Below are 19,226 nucleotides of genomic sequence, written 5' to 3'. Positions count from 1 at the left end.
AGAGAGAGAGAGAGAGAGAGAGAGAGAGAGAGAGAGAGAGAGAGAGAGGGAGAGAGAGAGAGAGAGAGTTCCTATAAACCCTACACAAATAAGTACCCTACACAATACATTAACCATTTAAATCACGAATGTTTCTGCTTTTTCTTTGTTCAATCGATATTTGGGGATTTTTGGGATCGCTAACTACGAATTTGAAGTCAATTTTTGAAAATTCAAGATGGCGGATCCAATATGGCGGACGACAATTTTAAAGTTCCCTCGATTTCCGTGAAAATTGGTATCGGAGGGCGTTTATGGCGTCGCTGATCATGAATTCAAAATCACTTTTTGAATTTGAAATTCAAGCTATTCACAGATTTAACTTTATTCATTTACAGAAAGAAATATAACTTATCCCGATTGTTGGTATTTTGGCTCGCCATATTGAATTTTGAAATTTTTGAGGTTGCGTTATCATCTACAACTCAAAAAGCATCAACCAAGTCATTTTTTCCATAGATTTACTTTGCAATATTTTTGGCAAATAAATTTCTTTTAAAAAAAATACCATTGTTTTACATTAATTTGTTTATGAATAATTAAATTTGCAAAATTTAATGCAGATGATTCTGTTAAAAGAACATCTAAACTTCATAATAATGAATCCACATTTACCGCCTTGAAGTCTCTACAAATTAGTAAATTAAAATTAGTAATTTAAATTCGTAAAAACTGTTCTAAGAAAGATGTATCATATATGATACACTATGACTTAAAGGGTTAATACATTGAACATATACATTCGTTATTTTAAAGACATACAAAGCTTAAAAAGCACTTTATATGATTATTTCAACATGATAAATCCTGATTTTCGTACCTTTCTCCGAACCTGATACATAAGCAATTGTTTTTTCTGTTTTTAGAAGATCCCAAGAAAAGTTTCTAACGATTAGTTAAGGTTCCGTGAGTGGGCAAAAAATAATCTGTTTTTAATATCCTTTTTATGGCGGGCGTTACCTTACATCCTGCCATGCTTATCACGCTGGTACACGTCGCGGATCATCGTTTTCGATATAATGAAAATCTCTTTGTGCCTCATGAGGGTGTTATTTACGAGCCATTTGCAGCAGATATATCCGCCCTCGCAGCGGCCGCAGTCACATTTCTACCCTTTGGTCGCGACTTCTTGTTCGGTTTCGCAGTACAAATTCAGCCCCCGCACTCATCCTGAACATCTCCCCGCATCTCTTCACATCCCCTCGATTGCTCTGTGATCTCATCGTTCTGGGTGGAGACCGCGGCCGATGACGCAATAAAAATACGTGTCCGGATATGCGCGCAAAACGATACGTCGGATGAGCCGTGCGACAACAGGCGACGACGAATAGAGTGAAGGAAGCACGCATTCGCCACATTGATGACGACGATGCTGATGCGCGACGGCGACGATGAAGATGACGTGGTGGTGGTAGACACGACACCCACCAGAGGATCCTTTTGCTCTTTTACGTGATGGACGAAAAATTTCAGAGCGGCAGGGTGGAAAGGGATTGACGCGGGGGATGAGAGTACCTCCGCGTGTATAAATGTGGCCCGCGCAAGTTCCACCAATTCACTCGCTCTCTGACCTCGAAACTCTCGAAGCTCTCCTCGTTGTACCTCTCTCACCCTCTGTGTGCGTGTGTGTGTGTGTGTGAGAGAAAGCTCTCGTGGTACCGACCCCCGGCTAGACCACCGCACCATCATCATCCCCGCTACTCTTCCTCTTCCACTTCTTCCTCCTCCACCGGCTTTTCCTCCTACCCTTCGTCCTGCCGATAGCCGTACGCACCGCGCGCTTTGAGTTTTCGTCACTCGTGACGAAACCCGCGTCTCGTGACCACCTCGTGGAAGCGCCGCAGCATCCGTGGAGAAACGGCACCGAACAGCAGGGGATCTGGCAATCACACCGAATCAACTTGGTACAGGAGGCTCCTGAGGACACGGGACCAGTGTTTTACCTGCGTGCGCTCGCACAGTTACAACAGACGTAAGGATCGCAGAATTCCTCTTGGTCGACGAACACGACAATGGTGAGTATCGTATTATTTGTGAGTGAGACGGCGGTCTAACGATGAGTCTGAATCGATTAACACGTTGAGTGCTTTGTGACGGCTACCGATTACAATCGGTGTTATAATACTGCAGGAGCTTATTGACCAGGGATTACGGGTTTATTATTTCACGGATCAGGAATTTAGGGATATCGATACATATGTGTACATTTGGTTGCAAGATAGTTAAGACATAATGAAGTTTGAATTTCACCAAACAATTAACCTTTCTTTAAAAAATTAACCGTTCCTTAAAAAAAATAATCTTACAACCAAAGTATATTCATGTTTGGGTTATTTCAAAAAGTGTTTATTAAATGCTCGCGGAGCATTTTTGTTTAAAAATTACTAAAATGCTTAGCAATTTCTTTCATAGAAAGGTTTTCAACTAAAAAAGAGTAAAGTAATTTCAAATTTTTTTTAAAAAAAAGTAAATAAGGTAATTTTAATAATTTTTGGAAATTTTTTCGAAAATAGCGAAAATATATTGTTACTCGCACGGTTAAGAGTCCTTGAAAGGCTTACACAGAAATTATATTAATATATTATTTTCATTAATCATTATTATTTATTGCTATTAATTATATTACATTATTATATTATTACATAAGCCCATGAGTAATAGCTTTCAATTTTGACAGATGGATAAGTTTCCAATTTCATTGTGTTTAAACTGCCCTGCAATTTGTATGTTTAAATAAGTTAGATACATCTTGTTTAATTGAAATATGGCTAACAAATATATAACAAAAATTACCGTGAACAAATATTTACTACAAAATTCCATAAGAGAAAGAAAAATTTCGTTATATGATTAACAAATATCATTTAAAAATTAAATTATTATCTTTTAATAAAAATAATCTTTGTATAATAATTACCTTTTAATGAAAATTTGTTGAAAGTTGTAGATGTTAAATTATCTATACACGGGGAGAAAATATAATATAGCTCTTTTTCACATAAAATCCTTTTTCAATTTAACCATGTTTTTTTAGTAATGTCAACAGAGCTGATCTTCCATTAAAAAAATAAATTTTGTGATAGTAAACTATAATCTTTAAATAATAAATAACAAATAAAACGTGATAAGACACTCGATATCGAAAATAAAGAATAAGAGCTATTCATTGTTTTGTCAGGAGACGCGTAAGATGGAAATTCGAACGGGATGATTATAGTTAAGTGACAGAAAAAGGAATTTAGAGCCATTCCTCAAGCGCAGTATATTAATTACAAAATACAACGTATGTCTGATGCTGATATTTTTGAAACTATTATTTGTTGTTTTCCGTTCATCAGCTTTACATTACTTTTACATTACTTTACTCAAAAGTAACCTTTGTCTTCTGAACGGATTCGTCAGTTATTGTGAATCAGGAATATTTCGTTGCATAAAAATCGAAATAAATAAATAAATAATATAAAAATTAAAATAAATAATATAAATAACGCACAAACAGACAGGCAAAAAATAAATATATAATATTTAAATATTAGAAATAAATTACACAATTGTAGATTACAATCGGAAGGATAATAAATTAAAGCAGACTGTCGATATGTCTCTATAAAATTAAGTGTAGCAATTTTTGCTACAAAATTCTTCCGTGCAAATTCTTTTCCGTGCAAAAATTTGATTCGATTAACCAGATGTCAAGTGAAGTATGAATAAACTAGAAATTTCGATTGAGAGAAGTTATCAAAATCCTGTTCAAGTTAACAAGATTTCTAGTTAAACAAAACTGTTCAACTTGAACAATTGCAAAGTTTTATTAACTTGAACAAAATTCTAATAACGTCAACTGAAATTCCGGTTCGTTCATATTTTACTAAACATTTAGTTAATCAAATCAAAAATGTTTTCGTGTATAATACGTCCCAAATTAAATTTATATTTACCGTTCCTTTAGTTTATATAATATAATTATGAGAGTCAAGCTCTTCTCTTTCTTTCTTGCACGAGTAATGAAAATTAAGGCAGAGGTCGACGTATTAAGAGTTCATCATGGTGTCCGCTCTTTTGTAAGTATGGCGCGCTTTTATTCTTTGGAGTTCTTCATTTCATTTTATATCCTTTCGATGAAACATACGAAATAAACTTACGAAATAAACAGAAATAAGACATAAAGGGCGGCTCTATAGAGGGTATTCGGTAACTCACTCAGAAGAGCTGCGGTGTACAGGTAAATTAGGTCAAACTGAACAAAAAATTTCTCTACTATTTTGCGAACCACATAAAATTCTAAATTATTAATCAAAGCGGATTCATAAACGATCACGCGCCATACGGTAGATGAGTTGTGGTGGCAACGTCTACCTCTGTATGCCTTGTATATTAGGTCAAACTGGATAAAAAGTCTTCTATTTTCCAAATGATCACGTACATATTTAGTTATTACTTAAAGAAGTTTGGTGTACAGTTATGCGCGGTAATGCATCAATCTTTTTTAATTAATAACTAAACATCTGCATGGTCATTTGGAAAATGACAGAGAGAGAGGATGTTCTTGTTTGGTTTGACCTAACATACAGGTTGTTGCACTTACATACAGTACGACGGGTTGCCTCGTCGGCAGGTACGCTTTCTTTCCTATGAAGTTTACTGCGTTCAATTGCGCGCGTGACAATTTCGCCAAGGTCTACTATGACACGGTACGCGCGCCTGCCGACGAGGCAATCCGTCGTACTGACCTGTATGTAAGTGCAACAGCCTGTACAAGTGGCAAACGTTGCTATCACGGCTCATCTATCGTACGTGACGCGTGATCATTCACGAATCTTCTTGGATTAATAACTTTGGATTAATAACTCAAAATTTGACGTGGTTATTCGCAAAATGGTAAAGGAATTTTTTGTTCAGTTTGATTTAATCTATCTATACATAGTTTCTCCGTAAATTACAAGACATCCTGTAGATACTATAAATGTAACTGTAGATACCTAAAGGTACTTGGCGTCCTGCGAGTATGCATCCACGCAAAAACTCAGCGCAGACACGAACGCAATTGTAAAATTATTTCTCATTCGAAGCGATCTGACCGTGTGAAAAGGGATATACTCGTGATCACGAGGGGATGTTTCCGCAGGAGATCGAATAAAACAGCAGCGGAAAGAGTAACTTCCGTAATAGAGAAAAAAGGGTTTATCCTTGCGCTTTTGAACGGCGCGCACTCGCAGAATTCGACATACCAACACAAAATGTCATTTGCATAGCAAACGCGTGCATCCCGAAGTATTTATTTAAACACTTATATACTCTCGATATTCCTCAGCGTCGGGCGTAAATCTATCGGCGCCGGGAGCCGTAAAAGGTCAACGGAGAGGACTGGCAACGCGCACGCGGAAGTGACAAGAGAAGTGGGTGACGCGTTTATGGAAGATTAGTACGAATCGTGCAATCGTAGCGAATTGCACGATATATCACACCCGAGACGGGCGAGACGTGCCTGTTTCGCGTTCCCGTCCCGATCGGTTTTGCGGCTCTGCGGCGAGATGATCGAGGCAGGAGGCGGGAAAGTGCATCGTACCGCTGATGCAGTCGTAACGCATCGATGAGGAGTCTCCACATTTCTAACTTACCGTGCACCAGGCCGAGGCGAGTGTAGATCGATGGCACTCCGAATTGCTTTCGCGAGAACGACTGCGGCGTTTTACGGGGATGAAGTATAGGGGAAATCAAATCACCTTGACCCGAGGGTCATGTTGGTAATGCATTTTATTTATGTATTTATTATGAGAGCGACAGTGAAAAGAGCAGATTGCAAAATTTGTTTTTTTAGAACAATAAAACAATAAAAATGCGTACTATTTGGCCTTTGCTGTATATTTTAAATATGTGTAATATTATCAACAAGCACAATTAGTGAAAACACAAGAGAGCTCTACAATCCTCTCCTCTTTTTTCCACTCTCTCCTCCTCTCTCTCTCTCTCTCTCTCTCTCTCTCTCTGCCTTTCATTTCTCCGTTTTTTATTTTCTATTTTTTTATTTCTTGCTACCTCACTTATATTTTCATTCTTTTTTACTTTTTTATATATTTGTCAGTTTTTATCAATGTCTTAACGATAATGTGTAATCTTATTAACAAGCATAAGCAGCGCATAGTATAAATCATTTGTAACATCTTTCTCTCCCTCTTTTCCATAAAACATATTCTTTTACGTAAGATAAAAACTCTTTTATCGACATTTCTCTCCAGATAAAAATCTGTTTTTTTTTTATTATCAGTATTGATTAAACTTCTTGCCTACATTTTATGATACTAAAAGAGAACTTCATAACTAAAATTGTGAACAACAATCGCTAATTGCAAGAAAAAAAGAATTTTTCTGGAATGTCAATGACTATGTATGACTAAAAGAAATCAATAATAAGCGTTTTATCTTTTGGGTGATTATACTTTTTTATCCTTTTGTTTCCTTTATTTTTCTCATTCTTTGACTCTGTGATCCTTTTAATCTTTCCTTCTTTCTTTCTTCCTCTCTCTGTCTTTAATCTCGCAGCTTTAAAGAACATAGGAAAAATACCTACTTTTTAATTAGTAACTTTTACTTTTTAATTAATACAATCAATATATTTTTTACTGATCTTTAATGTTATATTTATAACTAGTGATTCAGTTATAAGTATAGCATAGTAATCAGTAACGGAAAACATCAGTTAATAGTAGCGACTATTTCCATTATTTACGCAGTTTGCAAACACAAACAATACCATTGCGTACAAGGCGTATGAAAGCCGTTAATTCCATCGTTGTAAATACAGAAAGTTGGATTTAATATAGCGTATAACGAACTTGTGCACTACAGATTTTGCAATAAAATCTTGCACTGATCAAAATCAGTGGAATATAATACGTAGTAGTAAAATATTTTCATTAAAAATCAGTAAATATTTAGATTGTCAGTGAAATACTCTTTTTACTGGTTCAGTCAGAAACATCCCTGATAGACATATCCCTGATAGTCGTATGTAAATTTGGCAATAATTTTATTACATGATTTATAAAGATTTTGTTCCTTCTCTCTTAAATCAGTGAATAGTCATTGATATCAGTTATAAGACTGAGCAGTTTCAATGCTATATTTATAACTATAAATCAGTGTCTATTTACTGCTTTCAATGATGTTTCACTGATTCACTTTAAGAGAATTATGAATGGTTCATATGGTATTTTTTCATATTATCTATTATAATACTTATCATATTTCTGTCATATCTATGACGAAATAATAATACAAAGGAATTACGAAAAGAATAATAAAAAATTTGTTTAAAACAATATGTCACAATGTAAATTTAAACATAACTTCCAATAAATTTGTAGTTGTATCAATATGACAAGAAATTTACATTATTGTATGATGATTTATTTGATATTCGTCTCACAAATATAATTAAAACAATTGTAGAATTTCTATCACCGATTGTCTCATATTTTAATAATCATGAAAGCCTATTTCGAATTTTTACTGATTCATTTGAAGAGAATGTGTCTTAAAAAGAACATTTTGCAGTCGCTTTTTCCATTGTGGCTTTTATGATAAATATATGAATGAAACGTGTGGATAATATAACCCTTGGGTCAACTTAACCCGGTTTCTCCTACAGTACGCACGTGCTCTTCGGATTTAAATGAATCATCTACAGCGATGGGCATCATCGTTTAGTTGCTTTCAGTACTTGTTTATGTTACATGAGTTACGTTGCAAAATGAGTTAGGATACTTCTATCATGGAGTTTGTAATAAATTAATATTTTCATATAGTGATAATCGGCAATAGTAACGAGACGAAAATATATCCTGCATGCAAGTTTTCCCGTCTAAATTAAACTTTTTGTGCGACAAAAGTTAATGATGAATGTTTCAGTTGTTTAAATATCTCTTTCGTGTTTTTCTAACAACAACAAAATTTGATCACAGATTTCTCGATGTTTCTCAAACTGTGACACATTAAAGAGAAAAATTGACGTAAAATGTGGATGTTAATTGGACGAGACCTCTGACAATACATGTCAACGCGGCAACAGTTTGCCGAATGCGCCACGGGCTTGACATGTCATATCGTTGCTGCAACAACGCTTTCTACACGCTACGAACGTCACGTTTCATGGACTACCTTTGTCGCACTCGTAGTAAATTTGATTTGGAAAAAACAAAAAGAACATATCACCCATCAATGTATCTTCCATCAATTAGACTGTAGTGTTTTAACTAAAAGATTTTAACTATCATGAAAAAGTAAATATATATTAAAAACCATGCTTAAATTATAACTTTTAGAAAGAATTTATCCTGTAAATTATATGAAATAAAATCGTAAAAAATTCAGCCTGTTTAGGTTGACTTTCTCTAAAAATTCCGATTAATCTAAACTTAGGTTAACTGAAAAAGTGATCAATTAAAAATCCTCTTTCTCTTTTTCAATTTTTCTCCCGTTTTAGTTGATAACTCTGCCAGTTAACCGTCGCTTAAGACTAACCAGAGAAAGTTACCTTTATTTATATCATACTGTGATATTCTCTAAAGTACAATCAGTGTTTTTCACTAAAATATTATTGTTAATTCAGTTATAAGCATTGCAATCAATTAGTAAAATTTCGCTGAAACGGCCAGTTAATAGTAGATCCTGTTATTTATGCAAGCACAGACATAATATCATTACGCAAGGCGCATAGAAGCTGTTTAATTCCATCGCCACAAACGTAAAAAGTTGTATTTGGTATAACATATACATATATATGAATTTGTGTAGTACACGAAGAAAAAAAATTAATATATTGTGATGTTTGGTTTTAATGTACAAATCAATGTATTTTGGTTGTAAGACATGAAATTTCTATGGTTCTAAAAACCAGAAATTTCGTATCCTCCAAACAGACGCGTTAGGTCGTTCATTATCACCAAACTTTAAACAATGTTGATACAACTAAACATTTTTTTCTCGGTGTGTACAAATTTTGCAATGACATCTTACTTCTACTAAGCAAAATCAGTGATATTGGTTAGATTAAAGTGAACAAAAAGTTCCTTTACCATTTTGCGAACAACCACGTAAAATTATTATTAATCAAAAAAGATTCGTGAATAATTACGCACCATATGGTAGATGGGCTGTGATGGCGACATCTACCGCTGTATGTTTATATATTAGGTCAAACTGAACAAAAAAGTTCTCTATCATTTTCCAAATAACTATGTAGATGTTTAGTTATTAATTAAAGAAGATGTTTAGTTATTAATTAAAGAAGTTTTGGTGTACAATTGTGCGTGTTAATGTACCAATTTTTTTATTAAAAACTAAACATCTACATAGTTATTTGGAAAATGGTAGTGAACTTTTTTGTTCAGTTTGACCTAATATACAAACATATAACGACAAACTTTGCCACCATCATAGCTCATTTACTGTATGGCGCGTGATCATTCACGGATCTTCTTTAATTAATAATTTACGTGATTGTTCGCAAAATGATGAAGGAATTTTTTGTTCTGTTTGACCTAATCTTCTTGTACACTGCGGCTCCCACGATTTATACAGCTATCTCCAAGTCACTTCCAATTGGGCGCGCATTTATTTATTATTATTACATAAATTCATATGTATTACACTCGAAGAGTACGTTGCGACATCACACTGATGAAAGTCTAAAAGACGACCGAAACGTTTGTTATGTAAAAACGATAACCAACATTACGATACGTCCAAGACATTATATTCTTACAAATAAATGTATTTATATTTATTTACGTATTTCTTTCCAACGCGTGGCTATCATTGGCCTTTCTCGTAAACTTACATTTTTGCTGATTCACTTGAAGAAAATATGGCCAAAAATAGCAAGTAAATATTTCCCGAAACTGTTCACTCGTCATTCCGTCGAAATACTAATATTTTCCGCATTCCTTAGATCAAGCGAAAAATTCATGATTTTTGTCGCTCTTAGTTATTTAGTTGTGTGTCGGAGTCCCGCGAGTTAGTTTTGCACGATACCGCGTGGCAGAGACGAACCGCGTAAGCGTATCAAAGGGCAAATGTAACCGCTGCGGATGCTGGAGACATTACGTCTAGTCCGAGCAGTCGCCAGAGAATGCATAAAGTTTCTTTACTCGATGCCAGTTGGACGAACATACCTATATCTGCGTCGACCGTGAGCGAAGCAACGTTTCGCGACTTTACGACGGGCACTTCCGTTAACGTTCACGATACTCTCCTTCTCGGTAAACGATAAACATTCTTTCTTTCGCAAAATATATTACCGATCTTCGCGTTAATCCCGCATAGTCTTCTTTTTTGCAGCGTGTTCTCGAACACCGCGAGTCGTCCTGCGTACAGAAGTTGCACTAAGCGAAATTAAATCCTTCACTGCGATTTCATTTAACACGTTTATATCGTCCACTTTAAGAAAGAATTTAAAAAGTGATGTTTCACAGTGAGTAACGTTTTCCAGGTAACCTAGGTTAAGATTAATCGGAGTTTTTAGAGAAACTCAACCTCTAAACAGATTGAATTTTTTAAGATTTTATTCCACATCATTTATAGGATAAATCCTTAAAAAGTTATAATTTAAGCATGGTTTTTAATATATATTTACTCTTTCATAATAGTTAAAATCTTTTAGCAAAATACTACGGTCTAATTGATGGAAGATACATTGATGGTTGATAGCTTCTTTTTCTTTTTTCCAAATAATTAAAGGCTAATAAAAAATGAAACTCTACTATCAACAAGAATTCATTTTCTAAGCTGTATTCATAATCTCTAATCTCTTATTCGAGAAACTCGGATTTCTCATTTGGACATTGTTTTACACAGCTCACTCCGGAAAGATCTTTTTATCATTACTTTTTATCATTACTCTCGCGTAAACAGCGGTCTTAATGACATTTCCGTCGGGAGCGATCAAATGTACTGTATTCGTGGTAGCCAAGGGAGAGACAAAGCTTTCGGAAAGGTTAAAGATACTTAGGAAAATACCAGCCACAACGATTCGGTTGACCGACTTTTGAGGAAAAACAATCCCAAACCAGACCTTAGATATGCCAGTGAGAGAATCATTCGTTCTGAGAAGAGTCCCACTACGTCTCCAATAAAAGCTCGGCGATAATCCGCGCCTACGGAATCTCTTTCCTCCCCGTCGAGAGACAATGGACCCACGGAAACCCTTCATCGCGATCCGCAATCGTGCCTTCGGACAAAACGCAGAAAACGGAAAAAGAACGGAGGAAGATATACCGCTCGGTAATTAATGAATTAGGAACTTTCCGCGAGAATCGAAATCTGCTTTCGCAATCTCGATCGTATACATGATAAGGTAGAAAATAATGAATCGAAAAATGGATAACGATTAAAGATATACAAAGAAGAAGGAAGAAAGGGAGAAAGAAAAATTGAGAGACAGAAGGGATACATTATTTATTATGTGTTTTGGAAGAAAGTCCTTTTAAACGCTAGGTAAAAATAAGTACTTTTATAGTACTAGATGACAGTTGAAAAAAAAATAGTACATACAAATGTGTATCTGTATGTATGTATATGAAAAAGAATATAACCAAGAGTATAATATAATATAATAATATAATATAACCAAGATAATAATATAAGTGAAACTGATAGAAAAAAACAAACAGATAATCTTGAATTAACCTAGGTAATATTTAAAATTGGGCAGTAAGTAGTCAGTTAAAGTTAGTTAAAAGCTAAGATAAAAAGGTTAATAATTGTTAGTAAAGTACTAAAAAGTTAGTAATTAATAATATCTTAGCTAATTATAAATGAGTTAATTTTATATATAAACTAAGCTGCTTAACCTAAAATGCATTAATTATAATTAATTAACATTTTTATGCAAGTTAAAATAATTCTTTCTCTTTCTCATTACTATTAAAATTACACACACATACACATGCACACAAATTCCGAGCTGCTTATATAAATAAAATAATCAAAATTCAAAATAATGCCAATAGAATTTAATTTTATTTCTCTGAACATCAGTGTTCTGTTCTTGTACGGAATATCGAGTGCAAACATTCACATTCGACATTTTCTTTTAAAAGACTATACTTTTTCATACACTATTACATACAGTTTTAATTCACGATTAAAAAGTGAATTATGCAAAAAATATATATATATTACTTTGCATAATAAATTTTTAATTTTAATAAGTTAATTCAATTTTTACTTTACTTTTAACTTAATTTTTAATTTAGTTTTTGTTTATGTAATTTAAGTTAATTTTATGTAACTTTTAACTTAAGTTAATTCATCAACTTTTAAACTTAATTCAATAAGTTAACTTAGAAATTATGAAGTTTAGATAAGTTAAAAATTACGTAAATTGAAGTAAGTTAAGTTAAAAATAAGTTGAAAAATATTAATTTTTTGTATGGTAAGATATTTATGACACTTTCGGTGTGGTAACCAAGATCATTTCTATTTTCCTTGATTTTCTTTTCCTTAGAGTGTTTGAAAAAATTCAAAAAAATTGTTGAAACTTGTTTTATGCTTCTAGTTGAAAACTACATAGCAGTTTTGAAAAAGAAATTGTCAAATATTTTATTATTAATAATATTTAAAAATGGGTAAAAATTATTATATCATTTGAAATTTCATACTTAAAAACACACTTAAAAAAAGATTTAAAAATAAATCTTTCTAGGCTTTTCTAATATAAACAGGTGTTAGAAAAATTATGCGAGCGTGAAAATCGTCAACTTGAAAGATGGGGAAAAACGCGCTCAGAAAACAAAAAAAATTATTTCTAAAACTAAATATTTTCTTTTTATACAAAATTATTAAAAATAATACACACACACAAAGATATTATTTATACAAATCTTTAAAAAAGTTTATTCGGTACAAATTTTGTAAATAGCGTATAGATGTTCATCGCACACTACTGTATCGCATTCTACAAAATAAGTAACAAATGTACGTCTTTTAATAATTCTTATAAAAATGATTGTGTAAGAGGTAATTGAATAAAAAAAGCAACAAGCTGAAACTTATACTTTTGGCACACGTGGTCATTTATGTCCACGCGCAATATGAACTACTCGGAACTCCGTAAGAAGAGTCTTTCCCAGTGATTCATGAGCTGTGAGTTTTCGTCCTCAAGTTTTTTTAGCAAAAAGAACCGCGAGAGAAAGTAGTACTACAAGTACTTTTTAAAATAGCCTGGACACAAATGACCTCAGTTATCACTCAAGTTAACTCATCCAACCCTAGTAATATCTATATATAAACATTATTAGACTTCCTATCATTAACGAAAAGCGAAAAAAGAACTAAAAAAATGTAATAAATGAAGAGAAAGGGAGAAGAGGGAGAAGGCAGCGGAAGAGAGAGAGAGAAAGAAAAGAGAAAGAAAGAACGGAATAGAAGTGACTGACGGTCACGATGACGACAACGAAGAAGGAGAAGAAACATAGGAGAGACGCGGCGACGCTTTTTGTATGCCACCAGACATAGAGACGCCAGGATGTCCCACATCCGAGACGAGAGCGTAACCACGCGATCCACTGCCCTCTCTTCCCGTTCCCTCCGGACGTGGGGTGCTTCGCATCCCCAACACTCGCCCCCGGCCCGCTTCGAACCTTCGACGTTCCTTTCCTGATCTCGCTCTCTTTTCAGCTCCTCGCTATTTCGCTTTCCGTTCTCTTTTCCTTCCCCGGCTGCCCCCGTCCGCGTTACGAACGCCTACGCACGCGAAAACGCATGTATCGTTTTAACGGAATCTACGTCGGATCTATGGCGATTACGTTGTTCCGATCGTTAATCAGCATCGGGTTGTCGGAAATCGATGTTTCGCGCTTTCCTTCGAACGATTCGAATGACTGGCGAAGATCAAAATAGGGCGAAAAAGAGCTATCCATTGTGTCTCGTATAATTTTGTCGTGTTGTCTTTTCCGCACGTATGTTATGTCTTTTTGCAGGCGACGCGACACGCGAAATGTCAAACGAACGGTTCGTGCGTTTCTTTCGCGCATGATCCGCCCGCTTCGTTTCTGCTTCCAATGCGAATGTAGCGGATATAAAGAATTCTAGATAAAACGATATCGAGTTGCCTCAGATTTTAGATCGCGTGCACAAATGGACCGAATTGACCTAAAACACATCAAAAATGAATATCCAAAACATATCTCAGAAATGGATTCTTTGCTGAGCTCGAATCTTTTTCTTTCCTTAACGATTGTTTTGACTTTCATGTCCTTCGCATTGCATTTCTCGGAAAACATATTTCAACTCTTTAATAAAGAGTTTTAAATATAGATACGGTGAACTGCAAATTTTTGTCTCATCGCGTTCTTTCGCTCACAATACAGAACGTAAGTGAAATTTGCCAAAGAGAATTTTGAAGTATTTTTTATGTCGCAGTTGCCCAACATAATTTTCAGGTCGTAAAGTAAATGTACCAATGCTTGGACACGTGCCAAACTCTGGACGTTCTTATTATTTTGTTTAAAAAAAAAATATATATATATTTCACAAATATTTAAACTTTTAATATAATATATAATAAATATATACATATATTTAAAATTATGTAATAACTAATTAATCAATTAAAAGTTAAGTTAGAAAATTGATAACTTAACTTACTTAATTTTTAAGTGAGTTAAATTTAAGCTTAAACTAACTACTTTAAAATGCATTGGCTTTAACTTATTAAAAATTTTTATATAAATTAAAATAAATCATTAATATTAAAATTATTTCGTCCTGCTGCTTACGAATAAAATAAGAAAAATGAAAAATAAGGATCTTTTTCGTTTTATTAAGCGCTGTTGTTCCTTTTTTTGTTTGGAATACTTAGTACAAAACAGTTTCGGTAATTTCTTACAGAAAATATATAAAGAGAATATTATAGTCTTTTTATGTATAAAAATTCTTTTCAATTTTATGTATCTAATAGTATAGAAATAGATTATCAGTATGACATATCCTGTTAACATAGTAAATTTTATTAAAAATATAACAAATTTTTTTAATAATAGAAAAACCGAAGTAAATTAGCAAAATTATTTCTGCTATTTTCTAACAAGTTACAGAATTATACAAGTAAGTAAGATTTTTAAACATGTCAAAGATGACTTTGAAATCTCTGCTTGCTTGATTCTGAAATCTGTTAAAGAACAATAAAAATAATCGATTTTGCCAACTTACGCCGATAGCCAAATAATCTCAATCTTTTCTATATTTCACAGATCCTAAAAATATAAATAGCATATACTAAATAAAAAAATAGTTAATTACTGCAAAATGTCAATCTATCCTTTGATTATAAAATTCTTTCCGTACATTTTTTGTTCTTCCACATAAATTTAATCGACGATTGAAATAATTAATTATACAAAAAGCATATGTATATTGCTTTAGAGAATTAACTTTTAACTTTAATAAAGTCATTGAATTTTAACGTAACTTTATTTAAATTAATCTTTTTTTATGTTTATCTTTGAATTAATTCAACTCTGTTCATTTTAAAGGCCATCAGCTTTAAAGAGACTTGATTAAAAATTAACTTCCCCAACCCTGTATATATTCCATGTTGAAAATTTAAATATTCGTATTTAAAAACCAAATCAAATAAGAATATCCAGGGTTAGATACGCGTCCAGCCATTAGTATATATATAGAGTGTTTATTTAAAAAATTCCCACCTCAATATTTAAAAAAATATACGTTTTACGAAAAAATGTTTAATATAAAAGTTGTAGGGTTTGGAGAAGGTCATAAAAGGCAAAGCTACTATTTCTGTTAGTTATTCTAAAAAAAGGAGCTTTTCTAGAATTTCGGATTAAAGCTACTATTTGTCTGACCTTGGATCGAGGCATTAAGGTCACGCCAAAGTCAACTTGAATTTTCTAAGTGGAACTCCCTATTTTTTGTTACATATTCTTGTAGCTTATCTCAAAAGTTTTGCAAAACACTATAATAACGTATTTTTTCATTAAGTACTTTTTGAGTAATGACTTTGAATAATGAATTTAGATTTAAAGTTCGTTTGCGTTTCCACGAATAATAGTGATACAGTGAATAGTGATACAGTATATTTGCGTAGTATCATTGCAACCGCACGGCTTATTAGAGTCGACGGATCGCGCTCTACATGTTCCACGTGCGGCGTAATTACGCATTATAAGTCGGATAGGAAATATTCATTTGTTAGCGTGCGAGTGAACGAACGTTTACGAAACGATGAAACTCACTCGAAAGAGAAGCGAAACGTGTTACGTGAAGCGTTGTTACGCGACGTGTAAACGCAAAGGGAATAATTTATTTTTCTCTTTTACGTTCGGAAAAATAACATCCCTGTGAACGGGATGGAAGGCGGAAGACCAGAATAATAGCGCCGTGAATTACAACGAGAAGTGGAATAATATCGGCTGCTCGTGTCGTAAGAACACCGAATAATTGAACTTATCTATGACGCGAATTATCTCCTCTTCCACGCAATCCCCACGAGTGCGTCGTCGTCATCGGCGTAAAACGCGACATTAATCACCGGATAAGTCTGAAAGCCACGCGGAATTGTATCAATTTTCGCGTACAACGGCACCTTTGCTTTTATAAACCCACTTCTATGGGTTCGTCCGTACCCTACCATTAGCATACACAAACAGTGGATAAAGTTCCCTCGAAAATAACGAGTCCTCGAACATGTGCGGGCGCGCGTCAGTGTATCGACTTTGGTAATTGATATCGCCGTGAAGAAACAATAGCAGTCAATAAAAAAGCAACGCGTAAAAACAAACGACCGGTGTACGCTGGATTATCGAAATCTGCGTGGCAGATCGACATGCCTCAATTACGCACTAACATCGGCAAAATTAGCCGTTTCGTTGATTTTTGAGCTGAGAGAAAAAATATCTGGAAAATATGAAATATTTATTCGCAGTAGATACTAATAACATATTTATTTATTTACTTAAATCTAAATTCTTTTATTTAAATAAAATAAATAATTGTTTTCACGAATAGCTAAAAGTCTTAAGAAAATGTAGTTTTTCTTATTTAAACAATTTTTTATATTAGTGTAAGTAAATACATGTTATTAGTGCCCATCGAATAAATACTTTTTTTATTTTTAAGATATTTTTTCTATTAGTATATTTACACGCACAAAACACTAAAAATTAGATATACATATATCTGACGATGTTATTGAGAATATACATGATTACACTACCTAAAAATATTTCTTAAGAAGATAGGATATAAATACAGAAATATATATAATAATATAAGAAGATATAAATATGTTTAGGAATATGAGGAACTTCTTTCGTATTATTGTATATAAACCGTAACGAAAACAATTTTATATGTTGTTTGTATTCATAAATTCTCTTTTCAATTTTACCGTATTGTGTTTTAGAGTAACACAGGAATAAACTGTCAGCAGTAGTTATCTTACTAAGAAATATAATAAATTTTTTAATAGTAAATTTGAGTTCCTCTAAAATATAGCACGTATGAAACAGGAAGATGATTAATTAAAACAGAATGTCGATATGTTTCTCAGTTACAAAAAAATATTTATATTAATTTCTAAATTGATGTAATTTTTAAAATTCTCTCTGCATATTGACAAGCTGAAAGACTTAGATAGCAAAAAGAGCGTGAAAGTTTAAAATACTTCGGTTTTAAATATTCCTCCTTGTTATTTCAGTTTTATCATTGTTTTACAATTTATATTATTGCGGGTTTTCAGTTTACCGTTTGCATTGAGAATAATGACCAAATATCCACATTACGTAGGCAGATATTTACAATTCGTGCATCGAAAATCGTACATCTGATTTAGTATTATTTACTCTTGTGCTTAATCAAGTTAGTATAGTATTTAATTAAATGACAACTTTTAATCAATAGATAAAAGTTTACATTTCACATCAAACTTCTCCAGATACACGAGTGGGCAGATAAATATTGATCGTTAGCTTAAAATTATTGCGCCGTGTTGCGAGAATTCATTTCGGAACAGTTCAAATGGTTGTAACAGCGAGGTTATCGCATTATCGACCAATATCCCATTTCTAAGACATATCTTTCTTTTGGTAATATTTGGTTGTAATGAAATAATCAGCAGAGTGAAATAAATTGTACGAAAACAAATCGCAGCTGCCAGAATCAATATGCGCCCAGATAGATTTCCATGATTATCACGACGTGAGACAATTGATGGTGGAAACTTAAAATTTTTTTATTATTATAATTATTTATAAAGCATATATATTGTATGTTCTAGATAAATCATTAAATCTATACCATACAATGATATAATTTTTTTATTACATTGATGTGACGATACATTTACTAAAAGTTACACTCATATTTTCATATCGTATTTTACATAACATATTATTTTGAGAAAAATTTTTCATTGTATTTTTTTATATTTCTTGTATCTCATTTTCCTTGTATTTTTTCGTATTTCTATTGCGTATTTCTATTGCGTCTTTCTATGTGATAAAAAAATATGAATGTCATATGAATTACTCGTAAGGGACGTAAACATTACAAATTGCTTTGTAAAATTACCACCAAATTTACGTATGTACATCTGTCTATTTGGACAGAATTACTGATATTATTTTTCACGAAACGCCAACAGAGCAGTATTGACATCGAACACGAACATCGATTGCTTTCGTATAATGATTATATCACTAACATTATGACTTGTTTACGATCACATTTCATCCATTTAACGATTGTAATTGTTGCACGCACGAGTAATCAGTCTACAAATTACCTGTCATTGATTGGAAGACATTTACACACTGCCTGTGTCCATCACTTCGTGACCTTTGAACGAGCAGAAAAGGAAAAAAGGAAGGAATTATTTAATGACAACTTGTTATTGTTATCGTTATTTATCTTGAAAAATAATTCGATATTGTTAATAAATAATCACATTATTAATACCGAAAAAATAACGAGTTGTTACAATTTTTGTTATTTTTTATATAAAATTTTTTCGAGAACCTTTCTCTTGTGATTCGCTGCCATTCATCTTCACATGTATTCTACACACACACGTACGCATGCACGCACGCACGCACGCACGCACGCACGCACACACACACACACACACACACACACACACACACACACACACACACACACACACACAC

General features: G+C 33.2%; 2 protein-coding genes across 2 annotated transcripts in view; one reads left to right on the top strand and one right to left on the bottom strand.

Annotated features, from left to right (window-relative positions):
* Positions 1 to 1,596: 1,596 nt before the first annotated feature.
* LOC116843617 overlaps positions 1,597 to 19,226 on the top strand; it is a 76,751-nt gene continuing 59,121 nt past the window's right edge. The window contains exon 1 of the mRNA XM_032814153.1: positions 1,597 to 2,054. Coding sequence (XP_032670044.1) covers positions 2,052 to 2,054 — 3 coding nt within the window. The 5' untranslated portion in view covers positions 1,597 to 2,051. The remainder of the gene's footprint in view (positions 2,055 to 19,226) is intronic.
* The window catches only part of LOC116843615 (piggyBac transposable element-derived protein 4-like), a 10,855-nt gene continuing 10,499 nt past the window's right edge, over positions 18,871 to 19,226 (bottom strand). The window contains exon 3 of the mRNA XM_032814149.1: positions 18,871 to 18,897. Coding sequence (XP_032670040.1) covers positions 18,886 to 18,897 — 12 coding nt within the window. The 3' untranslated portion in view covers positions 18,871 to 18,885. The remainder of the gene's footprint in view (positions 18,898 to 19,226) is intronic.

The sequence above is a fragment of the Odontomachus brunneus genome, unplaced genomic scaffold, assembly GCF_010583005.1.
Source record: "Odontomachus brunneus isolate Ranch 3 - 2012 unplaced genomic scaffold, Obru_v1 Obru_scaffold_034, whole genome shotgun sequence".
In the NCBI taxonomy this organism is placed as follows: domain Eukaryota; kingdom Metazoa; phylum Arthropoda; class Insecta; order Hymenoptera; family Formicidae; genus Odontomachus; species Odontomachus brunneus.
Note: the sequence above shows the minus strand (reverse complement) of the source record. Positions and strands in the feature narration are given on the sequence as shown.